This window comes from Aotus nancymaae, unplaced genomic scaffold (genome assembly GCF_030222135.1).
Source record: "Aotus nancymaae isolate 86718 unplaced genomic scaffold, 86718_ANA_hifiasm-v0.15.2.pri h1tg000124l, whole genome shotgun sequence".
NCBI classification, from domain to species: Eukaryota; Metazoa; Chordata; class Mammalia; order Primates; family Aotidae; genus Aotus; species Aotus nancymaae.
The window spans coordinates 1483893-1496894 of NW_026988539.1; the positions used below are offsets into that span (position 1 = coordinate 1483893).

A 13002-nucleotide genomic window follows, 5' to 3' on the forward strand; every position below is an offset into this window, starting at 1 on the left:
CCGTAGTTACCTGGACTCAGGAGAGAGAGGCGGGAGGTGGCCGCAGTTACCTGGACTCAGGAGAGAGAGGCGCGAGGTGGCCGTAGTTACCTGGACTCAGGAGAGAGAGGCGCGAGGTGGCCGTAGTTACCTGGACTCAGGAGAGAGAGGCAGGAGGTGACCACAGTTACCTGGACTCAGGAGAGAGAGGCGGGAGGTGGCCGTAGTTACCTGGACTCAGGAGAGAGGCGGGAGGTGACCACAGTTACCTGGACTCAGGAGAGAGAGGCGGGAGGTGGCCGTAGTTACCTGGACTCAGGAGAGAGGCGGGAGGTGACCGCAGTTACCTGGACTCAGGAGAGAGGCGGGAGGTGGCCGTAGTTACCTGGACTCAGGAGAGAGGCGGGAGGTGACCGCAGTTACCTGGACTCAGGAGAGAGGCGGGAGGTGGCCACAGTTACCTGGACTCAGGAGAGAGGCGGGAGGTGGCCGTAGTTACCTGGACTCAGGAGAGAGGCGGGAGGTGGCCACAGTTACCTGGACTCAGGAGAGAGGCGGGAGGTGGCCGTAGTTACCTGGACTCAGGAGAGAGGCGGGAGGTGGCCGTAGTTACCTGGACTCAGGAGAGAGGCGGGAGGTGGCCGCAGTTACCTGGATTCAGGAGAGAGAGGCGGGAGGTGACCACAGTTACCCGCACTCAGGAGAGAGAGGCGGGAGGTGGCCGTAGTTACCTGGACTCAGGAGAGAGGCGGGAGGTGACCGTAGTTACCTGGACTCAGGAGAGAGGCAGGAGGTGGCCGTAGTTACCTGGACTCAGGAGAGAGGCGGGAGGTGACCGTAGTTACCTGGACTCAGGAGAGAGGCGGGAGGTGGCCGTAGTTACCTGGACTCAGGAGAGAGGCGGGAGGTGGCCGCAGTTACCTGGATTCAGGAGAGAGAGGCGGGAGGTGACCACAGTTACCCGCACTCAGGAGAGAGGCGGGAGGTGACCACAGTTACCCGCACTCAGGAGAGAGGCGGAAGGTGGCCGCAGTTACTCGGTTCCTTGGGTCCACCTGGATCTGGTCCTGTCCGAGGTTCTGTCTTCCCAGCCGTCGTCCTGTCCAGGCCACCAGCGCCTTCATCTTTTTTGTTTTTTTTTTGAGACGGAGTCCTGCTCTGATGCCCAGGCTGGAGTGCAGTGGCGCAATGTCGACTCACTGCTACCTTGGCCCCCTGGGTTTAAGCAATTCTCCTGCCTCAGCCTCCTGAGTATCTTGGACTACAGGAGTATACCGCCGCTCCTGGCTAATTTTTTTGTATTTTTAGTAGAGATGAGGTTTCACCATGTTGGCCAGGCTGGTCTTGATCTCCTGACCTGGTGATCTGCTGGCCTCTGCCTCCCAAAGTGCTGGGTTTACAGGCATGAGCCGCCGTACCTGGCCCCCATCTTTCTCTTTTATAACAACTCCCATGAAGACCTGGATTCAGAAGGAAGCCATGCCCCGCTCCTGAGGCCAGTGTGCTGGCAAAGCATGGGCCCTCCCCAGTGTGGGAACCATGTGACTCCCACCCACATCCCTCCAGTCTCTGGACTCATACCAAAAAGTACAACCAGGCGGGGGACGCAGCTCTGGTACCTGCTGGGTGTTTGGCTGGCTCATGGCTCTGAGGCTCGGGGTGGGCTGCGTCACCAGGGCCGCATGGCAGAGGTGGCGTTGGGGTGCTCTAAGACCCCGCCCGCTGCCCCACTGGGGTTTATCCTTGGGGTGGGGCATCTCAATGCCCCAGGGAGGTGGCATGGTCACAGTTCCTGCAAGAAACGGCTCGGAGTAGATGGGCGAAGGGACCAGAGGGCACAGTACCATGGGACCAGGAGCCAGCCCTTGGGGTGTGGGCCCTTGGACAGTATGGAGCCTGCCAGGCAGGGCTGGGGGCTGCGGGACAGCCTGGGAGTCAGGGCAGCAGGGGTAGTGAGATACAGCCAAGGACAGGGCAGGCGGCGATGGGGGCCCTAAGGGACTGCAGAGGGCAGGTGTTCTCAGGAGCGGGCGCAGCCTGAAGTGTTGTATGGGGGGCATGGGATGGGCACAGGCGCAGGGTCATCCCAGCCCAGCACCCGTGCATCCCCTCTGTCTCTGGACAGGCCTGTCCTGGACAGTTCACAGTGCGTGCCCTTCTGTGCCTGGCGTCTCTCACGGAGCATGATGTCCTCATGGTTCGTCTGCGCTGTGGCCTGGGCCAGGGCCTCGCTGCTGTTTGTGGCTGGGTTGTGTTCCACCGCATGGATGGGCTGCACTGTGCTTAACCACTCGCCCATCTGCAGACACTGGGCTGCTTCCACGGGCGGCTGTTGTGAGTGGGGCTGTGGTGGATGTGCTTGGACATGTTTCTGTGTGGTGTGGTCTCTGCTGGGTCACGCGGTGACTGTGGACATATGTGGATGTGTTTCTGTGTGATGTGGACTTTCTGGGTGGTGCAGTGACTCTCTGTATGTGCGTGGACATGTTTCTGTGTGGTGTGGCCTCGCTGGGTTGTTGGCGACTGTAGACGTGCGTGGACGCATTTCTGTGTGGTACGGCCTCGCTGGGTCGCGTGGTGACCGTGGACATGCGTGGACGCGTTTCTGCGTGGCACGGCCTCGCTGGGTCATTGATGACCGTGGACATGCGTGGACGCGTTTCTGCGTGGCGCGGCCTCGCTGGGTCATTGGTGACCGTGGATGTGCGTGGGCACGTTTCTGCGTGGTGTGCCTCGCTGGGTCATGCGGTGACCGTGGACGTGCGTGGACGCATTTCTGTGTGGTGCGGCCTTGCTGGATTGCGCGTCGACCGTGGACGTGTGTGGACGTGTTTCTGCATGGCACAGCCTCGCTGGGTCATTGGTGACCGTGGACGTGCGTGGACGTGTTTCTGCATGGCGCGACCTCGCTGGGTCATTGGTGACCGTGGACGTGCGTGGACGTGTTTCTGCGTGGCACGGCCTCGCTGGGTCATTGGTGACCGTGGACGTGTGTGGACGTGTTTCTGCGTGGCATGGCCTTGCTGGGTCGCGCGGTGACCGTGGACGTGCGTGGACGTGTTTCTGTGTGGTGTGGCCTCGCTGGGTCGCGCGGTGACCGTGGACGTGTGTGGACGCGTTTCTGTGTGGCGCGGCCTCGCTGGGTCATTGGTGACCGTGGATGTGCGTGGACGCGTTTCTGCGTGGCGTGGCCTCGCTGGGTCATTGGTGACCGTGGACGTGTGTGGACGCGTTTCTGTGTGGTGCAGCCTCGCTGGGTCTTGTGGTGACTCTGGCCTCTTGAGGAAACCCCCACTGCCTTCCAGGCAGCCGCTTGTGAGGATCCGGCTCGCCTCCTGGTTTTTGGCCCTGATCTTGGTTGGAGGTGCCTGGTGGCCGCATCGCTCTCCTCACCCACTCCCAGTCCCCTCTCGGTCCAGGTCCCATCTCCCTGCCCGGTCCTCAAGGCATGGACTCCAGGTCACGTGCCATGTGTGAAGCCCACCCCTTAAAGAACCTTGTCCCCCGAGTCTCCTGGGGTTGCTGCATGGAAGGGGTGTCCACGGAGGTAGAGGGCTCAAAGACCGTAGAGATGAGGGAGCTGCCAGGAGCACTGTGCTGGCCCAGGGACTCGGACACAGGTGAGCTCGGGGCCCTGCTGCTGGAGGGGTCCCTAAGCTACAGCATACCCCGAGGAGGGTCCTCAGGTCGCCCCAGAGCTGCCCAAAGCGCCTCCTCCCGAGGCTCACCCACCGTAGGCCCCGGGCCCTGCTGTTTGTCAGCTCAGGACTGCGTGGCCTCAGTGTGGCGGAGCGCCCTGGGTGTGGAAGGGTCAGTGTAACTCTGGGGGTGTGGCCACTGTAAGGTGGAACCTGCAGCGGCAAGGGGTGCTGATGGGAGCTGAGGGAAGTCCCTGCAGGGGAGGGACTGCTGAGCCCCAGGATGGGGGGTGGGTCCCTAGACAGGGACCCCGGTGTCTGCAGCTGCGTGGGGCCTCGGGGAGCTGTTTGTGGCCACCAGCGCACGGGGGTGTCCCAGGCTGTCCTCAGACAACCTGCTGGAGCCGGGGTATCTAAGGTTATTCGACTCAGAAGGTGGAGCCAGGCTTTGATCCTGTGCCCCTGACCCAGAATCTTGGACAAGGATTGGCCAAGACCCTGGATCCCAGCGGGCCTGTCCGTTCCCCTAGGGGGCAGTTCTGGCAAGAATGTGGCAGGTCCCTGTGAGCAGCTGGAAGGGCCTCCTAGGGTCCTAGCTCCGGTGGCAGTGGGGTGTGGCGTCCTGACAGCAGGGAGCAGGCAGAGGCCGCAGATGGTCAGGACGGCCTGGCAGGACGGCCCCCACCGTGCCTGAGCACTCCATCTGTGGTCTCCCGAGCAGGAGTCCCGACCCCAGCCCCTGTTCCCAGCCAGTGTCTGGAGCGCAGGGCAGAGGCGTGCCTCTTCCTCACGGGATTGCACAAGTGCCTGCGTGTGGCTGGACGGCGATTACTGGAAGTCCCGGAGATTTCTTCACTCCAGGGCTTGGCTGGGAGTGGCCACCGCCTCGCCTTCTGCCGCCCTCAGCCATGAGCATGCTGGGCGACGCCTGCAGAGCTTACCCTGCCACCGCAGGCCACCCTGGGTCCCTGCACTCACCATCAGGGCCTGACAGGGCCTGACAGGGCCTGGCCTGGCGGGCACCTGGCTGTGTGCCAGAGGCCGCTGGGCGAGGGGGAGCTGTTCCTGGCATCTGATGGTGTGGGGCTCGGCTCTCTAGCCCAGGAACATTCTCAGTGGGGATGTTTGTGTGAGGTTAGCCTGAGACAAGGTCTGGGTGCTCTTCCAGCTCTGTGTGGCCACTGACTCCATCCCCAGGAGACCCCCCTGTGCAGCCTCTGCTACCTCTGAGGAATGGGGCTGGGTCCAGCACCTCGTGGGCACCCCTGGTTCAGAGGTGCCAGGCCTGGGTTGGACTCTCCTTTCTCAGTCTCAGACCAGCCGGTTACAAAGCCATGTGTGCAGGGGTCAGCCCGAGGCTCCACTGCTCACGACCAGGAGCCTGGTCCTATGGCCTGGGCAGCCCATGGGCCACATTAATTGCTGTAGTCAGGACCGGGGGCTAAGGAGGCCAGGAGAGGCTCTGTGGACAGCACAGAAGGGTTAGGTGGCACTGCTGGGGGCCCTGTGGGGACGAGTGGGGAGGGGAAGGAGCATAAGCGTCCTCTGGTTCTGGCCCGGGGGTAGCAGGAGCCGCAGCCCACGCCTCGGGAGGTCACGCCAGAGGGAGAGGATGCAGGGGAGCGCCCCCTCCACAACTGTCGGACACTCAGGATGTCCACGTCTCCCTCTGCAGATCATGATGCCGCCGCTGCCGCCGCCACCACCACAGAGCGAGAAGCCCAGATAGACACCCAGGCGGCCCCGGGTCCCGGAGCCCCCCGCCTGCCGCCCGGCCGAGGACCACAGCCCCGCCCGCCGCCCGATGCTTGCAGTGGGGCTCGCCATGGACAGGGATTACCCGCAGCATGAACCCCCGCCGGCGGGCAACCTCCTATACAGCCCACCACCCCTGCAGGTGAGCACCCGCCCCAGCCAGGCCCGAGGACAGGGGTAGTGGGTACTTGCCCCGCACTGAGCGCCCTGGGTCCTGTCGTGGGAAACACTCCCCTAGAGGACATGGTGCCATCTCCACGTGACCTGCATGGCACAGAGCCTGTCCCCATGGGCCCTGGAGAGGGTCCTTACTGGGATGTGGTGGGGAGGCTCCTCGTGGCCCCGGCTCTTCAGGAATCGCATTAGAGGAGATTCGCTGTCCCGCAGAGCTTCTGTTCCCTCGCTGTCAGCTGTAGAGGAGGGCTCCACTCTATGTGTAGGAGCTTGTCACTGAGGGGTCACTTACAATATTGGCCGGGCACGGTGGCTCATGCTTGTAATCGCAGCACTTTGGGAAACCGAGGCGGGCAGATCACTTGAGGTCAGGAGTTCAAGACCAGCCTGACCAACATGGTGAAACCCGTCTCTTCTTTAAATACAAAAACTTAGCTAGGTATGGTGGCGAGTGTCTGTACTCCCAGCTACTCGGGAGGCTGAGGCAGGAGGATCGCTTAAACCTGGGAGGCGGAGGTTGCAGTGAGCCGAGATCGTGCCACTGCACTGCAGCCTCGGCGACAGAGTGAAACTCTGGCTCAAAAAAATAAATGAAAAATTAAAAATAATAAAATTTTTTTAAATTAAAAAATACACACACATATATATGTCTATTTCTATTTTGTTTTATTGTTATTTAAGACAGAGTCTTGCTCTGTCCAGGCTGGAGTGCAGTGATGCGATCTTGGCTCACTTTAGCTTCAGTCTGCCGGGCTCAAGGAATTCTCCTGCCTCAGCCTCCCGAGTAACTGGGACCACAGGTGTGCCCACCCTCCCTGGCTAATTTTTAAAATTTTCTTGTAGAGAAGCGGTTTTGCCATGTTGGCCAGGCTCATTTTGCACTCCTGGGCTCGGCTGATCTGCCCGCCTTGTCCTCCCAAAGTGCTGGGACCTGGACCCGACCCTGCCTGGGGCTTTTCCACCTGTAGACAGAGGACCTGCCCCAGGGCTCCAGGGTCTCCTGGGCACTCCTGAGCCCAGCGTCCGGGAAGGCTTAGGAGGCAAACATCACAGACACCTCTCAGTACCCCATCCTCTGCCACGTGGCTCAGGGCAGCCTTCCTGCCACGTTCTGACCATCCGGAGGAGCTTCGAGCTGAGGCCAGGGTTCCCCTCTTGTATCGGGGTCCCTATTGCAGCCTAAACCCCTTCTGTCCCTGCCCTAGTTCCTGAGCTCCTTGGGGTCGAGGCTGGGTCCTCACAGCCATCCCAGTGGAGCTTGCGGACCGGCCATCGGTCAGCCTCCTGGGCCACCATAAAGGGAACTGGCCGGGCCACATCCCTGAGGGAACAGCTCCATCATCCGAAACCCGCCAGGCGCTCATTCCGACCCAGGAATTCTATCTCGGAAACACACCCCGGGGACTAATCCGGGAGGGAGGGAAGACAGACAGCTCTATTTATAGCGGCAGGAAACTGGAATCTCCCCAGAGACTCCACAATGGGGAAATAATTAAGCGAATTATGGGATGTGGAGACAGAGGAGCCATCTTCCAGGATCCGAGGGGAGCGAGAAGGTGTTAGCTGTGACAGTCGGGGGATGTGGAACGCGGTGGGGGCACCGGGCACCAGCCACGGGGCTCAGGCCGAGGCACCCATGTGGGGTGACTGGCTTTGCTCCCCCACCCCTGTGTGGGGCTCATCCCACCCTCCCTGTTCCTCGCTCCATCACATTGGGGTACAGCGTGGACACCTCTGGGCAGGGTCGGCTGAGCTCGCACACAAACGGCCCAGCCTCTTACGGTGCCAGAGTATTAAATCAGAAATAAAAATAGGCCAGGCCCGGTGGCTAGGCCAGAGTAATCCCAGCACTTTGGGTGGCTGAGGCCAGCAGATAACCTCAGGTCAGGAGTTCGAGACCAGCCTGGCCAACATAGCGAAACCCCGTCTCTACTAAAAATACAAGAATTAGCTGGGCATGGTGGCATGTACCTGTGGTCCCAGCTACTCCGGAGGCTGAGGCAGGAGTGTCGCTTGAACCCAGGAGTCGGAGGTTGCATTCCGCCGAGTTCGCGCCACTGCACTCCAGCCTGGGCGACAGAGTGAGACTCTGTCTCAAAAAAACAGAAAAGAAAATAAAAAACCAAGAACATCACTTTATTATTATATTAATCAGATCACATTTATTGTTTTTCCTTTGACCTTTAAGACTGTGATCCAACTTAATTTAAACTTTGGTGTATGGTAGCCAGGGGCCGTGGCTCACACCAGTAATCCCAGCACTTTGGGAGGCCAAGGCGAGAGGATTACATGAGGCCAGGAGTTTGAGAACAGCCTGGCCAACAGTAAAACCCCATCTCTACTAAAGTTAAAAAATTAGCCAGGCGTGGTAGTCCATGCCTGTAGTCCCAGCTACTCAAGAGGCTGAGACAGGAAAATCACTTGAAGGCAGAGGTTGCACTGAGCTGAGATTGCACTACTGCGCTCCAGCCTGGGCGACAGAACGAGACTCAAATTTAAAAATTAAATTAAAAAAATAAAAATAAAAAAACACCAACCAGTGCAATGGTTCATGCCTGAAATCCCAACACTCTGGGAGGCAGAGGTGGGCAGATTGCTTGGGATTAGGCGTTCAAGACCGGCCTGGCCAACATGGTGAAATCCTGTCTTTTCTAAAAATACAAAAATTAGCCGGGGCCAGGCACAGTGGCACATGCCTGTAATCTCAGCAGTTTGGGAGGCCAAGGCAGGCAGATCACGAGGTCAAGAGATCAAGACCATCCTGGCCAAGGTGGTGAAACACCATCTCTACTAAAAATACAAAAAATTAGCCGGGTGTGCTGGCAAGCGCCTGTAATCCCAGCTACTTGGGAGGCTGAGGCAGGAGAATCGCTTGAACCCGGGAGGTGGAGGTTGCAGTGAGCCGAGAGAAACTCTGTCTCAAAAAAAAAAAAGATTAGCGGGGTGTGGTGATGCACAGCTGTGATCCCAGCACTTTGTGAGACTGAGGCACAGATCACGGTCAGGCGTTTGAGACCAGCCTGACTAACTTGGTGAAACCCTGTCTCTACTAAAAATACAAAAATTTAGCTGGCTGTGGTGGTGAGTACCTGTAATCCCAGCTACTCGGGGGGCTGAGGCAGGAGAATCACTTGAACTTGGGAGGCGGAGGTTGCGGTGAGCCACTGCATTGCAGCCTGGGCGACAATAGAGTGAGACTCCATCTCAAAATGAAGGAAGAAAAGAAAATCCTCAGGCAGACTCCAGATTGGCTGGCCAGGGTCAGGTGCCCGCCTCTGGACCAATTATGTGCTAGGGCCTGCCCTCTAAAGGTGAAGCTGCACCCTCTGGCTGCCAGGGAAGGTCCCAGGGAAGGCTCTGATTGGCCTGCCCTGCCTGTGACACCCCTGTGGGGCGGGACTAGGGTGTCCGTGATTGGTAGCTCAGCAGAGCCACGGGCTGTGGGAGGAGGTCAGGATAGAGGCAGTCATAACTCTCCCTGCCGTCCCAGCTCCCAGCCCGGCATGGGCACAGATGGAGTATGCTGGGTGAGCCAAGGACCCACTGGTCCTCCCACCCTGGGACCTCACAGCCTCCCACCTTCCCCTCCTGCAACTGTAGTTCCCTGGCCATGCCCAGCCTGGCCTGGGGCGCCGTGTGTGCCCAAGGCGGGAACTCCAGCTCATCTCAGGAGACTAGGTTCATCTGGAGTCAGAGTTCTGTTCCAGAATGTTCCGGATGTGCCATGTGGCCTTGGGAAGTTCCTGTTTCTGTCTGGAGCTGGCTTTCTCTGTCCCTGAAAGGCAGGAGGAGGGGAAGGAGCAGGGGACCAGGGCTCTGGAGTCCCTTTGGTCAGTCACCCTGCTTCCTTCAAGTCACTTTCCTGCGGGCTTCTGATGGGTGCAGGAGCTCCTGATGAGGCTGCCGGCCTCTGCAGGGGAGGAGCCATGGGCTTTTGCTGATAAGCTTACGTGAAAGCTGGAGGAAGGGCAGTGGCCACCCCCAGGGCTTCGCCTGTCTTAAGGCTGTTGGGGGTCCTGGGGTGCCCCTCCAAGCACCTGCGAGTGCAGAAGGCACCCTGGCCATCTGAGTGGGTTCCAGGCCAGTGCTAGGTAGATGAGGGGCCAGAGATGGCGAAGCCCGGGGACTTTCATCGGGGCCTCACGGGGGAGCAGGGCTCTCCTGGGCCTGGGAGAGGTCAGCAGGGGGCTTGGGGCAGCGAGCAGATCCTTCCGCTCTGGACGCCAACGTGGCCCCGCTCCTGCTGGGATAAGCAGGATGATGGCCCCAGCCAGTGGTGTCTCCCCATGACCACAGGGCCTCCGTGACAGCAGGGTCTGTGTGCTGCAGTGGGGGCTGGCCCTGTGTAGGCGGGGGCCCCACTGAGGGGTGCCAGTTCTGCAGGGTGTAAGGTGTCCACAGCCCTGTCCCTGAAGCCACGGGTGCTGACCCTGGGCCCACTGCCGCCCGTGTGTTGTCCAGCATCAGGTTTTGGGGCCTGCCGTGGGCCCCACGCCACTCTGGTTCCTAAGGGCAGGCACAGCAAGCTTTTCCCAGAGAACCAGGGGGTGGGGACGTTGGCTCCTGGTGAGAGAGTTGGGCAAGCCCAGCCTGGAGTCAGACCCCAGTGGGGCCGCCAGAGATTCTCCAACCTGGAGCCACTCACGCCTCCGCTAACCTGAGGCTGAGCCTCCAGGCGCTGGTCACCGTTTCCCAAAGCAGGCTCCCTGCACCCCAGCCCTGTGCAGGCTCTGAGAAGAACTCAGACCGTCCCGTCACAGCCAGCAGCAGCCAGAGCTTCCCCGGCACTCCAGCACGTCAGAGGGGCCTGGAGCTGGTGGGAGGCCCTGTTCACTCCAGGCCCCGCCCCAGGAGTCCCCCCACCCCCACCACAGAAGACAGGTGCCTGTCTCCCTCATGCAGTTAGGCCTCCAGAACCGTCTGATCTTCCGCCTCCTAGAGTGGGGCCTCCAGGCAGGGTCCCAGGGCCAGCAGCGCCCCCAGCTCCTGTGCGAGATGTGGACTCCTGGGCCTCGGGCCTGCACACGGGGCTGCTGGTAGAGCGAGGCCTGTGCTGAGCCCTTCACGCGGGTGGCCCAGTGCCTTCGGTACACACCACAAGCCTTGGCCAGGGTCTGGTGCGGGTGGGGAATCTGGGGCATGGGGCGGTTCAGTGACTCCCTGGGAGATTGAGCAGGGGCAGACGGGACGGGGCTCTCACCCTGCCCGGAGGGCGCTGCCGGGCTGCACCGTGGGTCCCCTCTGCTTCCGCGCTGACCCGGTCTCTTCCAGAGCGCCATGCTGCACTGCCCCTACTGGAACGCCTTCCCACTGCCGCCGTACCCTGCCTTCTCCAGCGAGAGCCGGTGAGTGCAGGGGCCCTCCCCACCCGGCCGCCACTCTGCCTGGTTCCGAAGTCACGTTTATAAATAAGAGTTCTGGGTGCAGGGTGCGAGGGCTCACAGTCCTGTTGAGGGACTCAGGGGTGGTACGCACATGGTCCTGGAAGGCTCCTCCCTGCGGGCCAGGTGCAGACTGAGACCCCTGTTTGTTGAATGCTGTGCTGTGAGCCATGGCTTCTGTCTCTTTGAGAGCCCAACTTGGTGGAGGGAGGGGTGGTGAGGGCTTGGGGCCGGGGGGCCTACTGTGGAGATAATACCAGGATGGGAAGGGGTGAGAGGTTTTCTGGGGTGAAGGGAGCCAGAAGGTTACTTTTCCCAGAGGGCAACAGCTTGGCTGGGTTTTGCAGGGTGGGTAGGAGTTGGCCAGGTGAGCTAGCTCCCAGGCTGTGCAGAGGGCTTGGGAGCAGGTATAGCCAGAGCCTCGGGAGACTCCAGGATATTGTGGAGCAGCTATTTGTGGCCAGGGAATGGAGTGGATGCTTCTTTCCTGCTGGTGTTTGCAAACTGGAGGAGAGCCGCCCCAGGTGGTCCCTGTCCCGGGGGCAACTCTGCACCTGCTGCTCTGACAAAAGCCCTGTGGCTCCCTGCTGGGCAGAGACCTGGGCCTGCTGCCGGCCCTGCTGGAGGGAAGCTTTTGGAGGGAGAGCCCAGGGGAGCCTGGCAGGTGGGGAGGAGGCCCTGGGGACAGCGGCCCACCCTCTGCCGAGCACAGGAGCTGGTGACGGGGCCAGAGCTGAGAAGGGTGGAGAGGGCCCCTGCGGCATGCCCAGCACGCCCAGCCAGCTGCGTTTTACTTCCGGGTCTGGAGCGAGGTGCCCTTGGATGGGGGACCCCCAGGATCCTGTCCTTGCTGTGTCCTCTGCCATCCTCAGGGTGACAGAGGGCGGGGGGGCCCCAACATGACCCCTCCCTGGAGGATGTTGATCCTGGGTTGCTATGGGTGGCGCTCTCCTCCTTCCTGGCGGGAGTTAAGTGTGGCCTGAGGGGCCATGCGTGGGCGAGGGATGGCCAGTCGGGGCACCATGGGGCTCTACCCTGGGCCGAATTTCTGAAACGTCAGAATGAACCTCTGACCCCATCCTGCTGATGGAGCAGGGAGGGCGGGACAGCGGCCCTGGACACCTGCCCACCGGGGAACCGTTCCTTGGGAGCCAGGCCAGGCTGTGTCCATTTGGAGGGGAGGGCAGCCCCAGGCTTGACCACCAGACCCCTGAAGGCCCCTCCATGTGTGCCACAGGTCCATGGGTCCTGCTGGGCCTGGGCACCCTCCCAAGTGGGGCCCCAAGGGGCCTCTGGCTGTGGCCACACGGGTGCAGTTTTGTGACAGGGTAGGCTGAGCGCCCTCACGCCCATTCTCATCTTCCTCATCTCTCTCCAGCCCGTTCATGAACTCCGCCTCCTTCCTCGGCAGCCAGCCCTGCCCAGACACCAGCTATGCCCCCGCGGCCACTGCCTCCAGCTTGCCACCAAAGACCTTCGACTTTGCTCAGGTAGGAGACCCAGGAGCTCCCCGTGCCGTGGGGGCCAGGGTGGAATCTGTGCTCCCTGCGTCCGCTCCGTGTCTAAGCCCTGCTTGTCACTGCAAGTTTGGGAACTGGAGTCCTCAGGGCCGCTGTGCTCCCTGCGTCCGCTCCGTGCCTAAGCCCTGCTTGTCACTGTGCGTTTGGGGACTGTGGCCACTCATTACTCCTCATCAGAGCACAGCCACGTCCACCCAGCAGATGCTGGTTTTGTGAGCGCCGCCGCCCCCAGGCTCCCTGCTCCCTGCCCACAGCCATCTCTCTGCAGCGGCCTTGTTTGGGGCAGCTTGGACCCAAGTCTCCCTTTTAAAGCAGCAGAACCCTCTTCAGAGGCAGTCTGACCCCAGCGCCAAGTGTAGGATGGGACAGATGTGAGTCAGCCCAGGCCTGTGGGCCAGACCTCATGGTTCTGGAGCCAGGAAGGAGTCCAGACCTGAACCTGGCATTCAAGGCCCTTTGTGCCGTGCCCCTGCCACCCAGCCCACCACGGAAGCCTCTCTGCTCCCGACTCAGACCTGAGGACGCTGTGCTGGCCGCACGATTGCAGCCCCCAAG

At 61.0% G+C, this 13002-nt stretch overlaps 1 protein-coding gene across 2 annotated transcripts in view; it reads left to right on the forward strand.

Annotated features, from left to right (window-relative positions):
* The first annotated feature begins 5399 nt into the window (after positions 1–5399).
* The window catches only part of SBNO2 (strawberry notch homolog 2), a 43156-nt gene continuing 35553 nt past the window's right edge, over positions 5400–13002 (forward strand). For both annotated transcript variants that reach the window (XM_021676829.2, XM_064371201.1), the window contains exons 1-3: positions 5400–5514; positions 10818–10891; positions 12306–12417. In XM_021676829.2, coding sequence (XP_021532504.1) covers positions 5422–5514; positions 10818–10891; positions 12306–12417 — 279 coding nt within the window. In that variant the 5' untranslated portion in view covers positions 5400–5421. The remainder of the gene's footprint in view (positions 5515–10817; positions 10892–12305; positions 12418–13002) is intronic.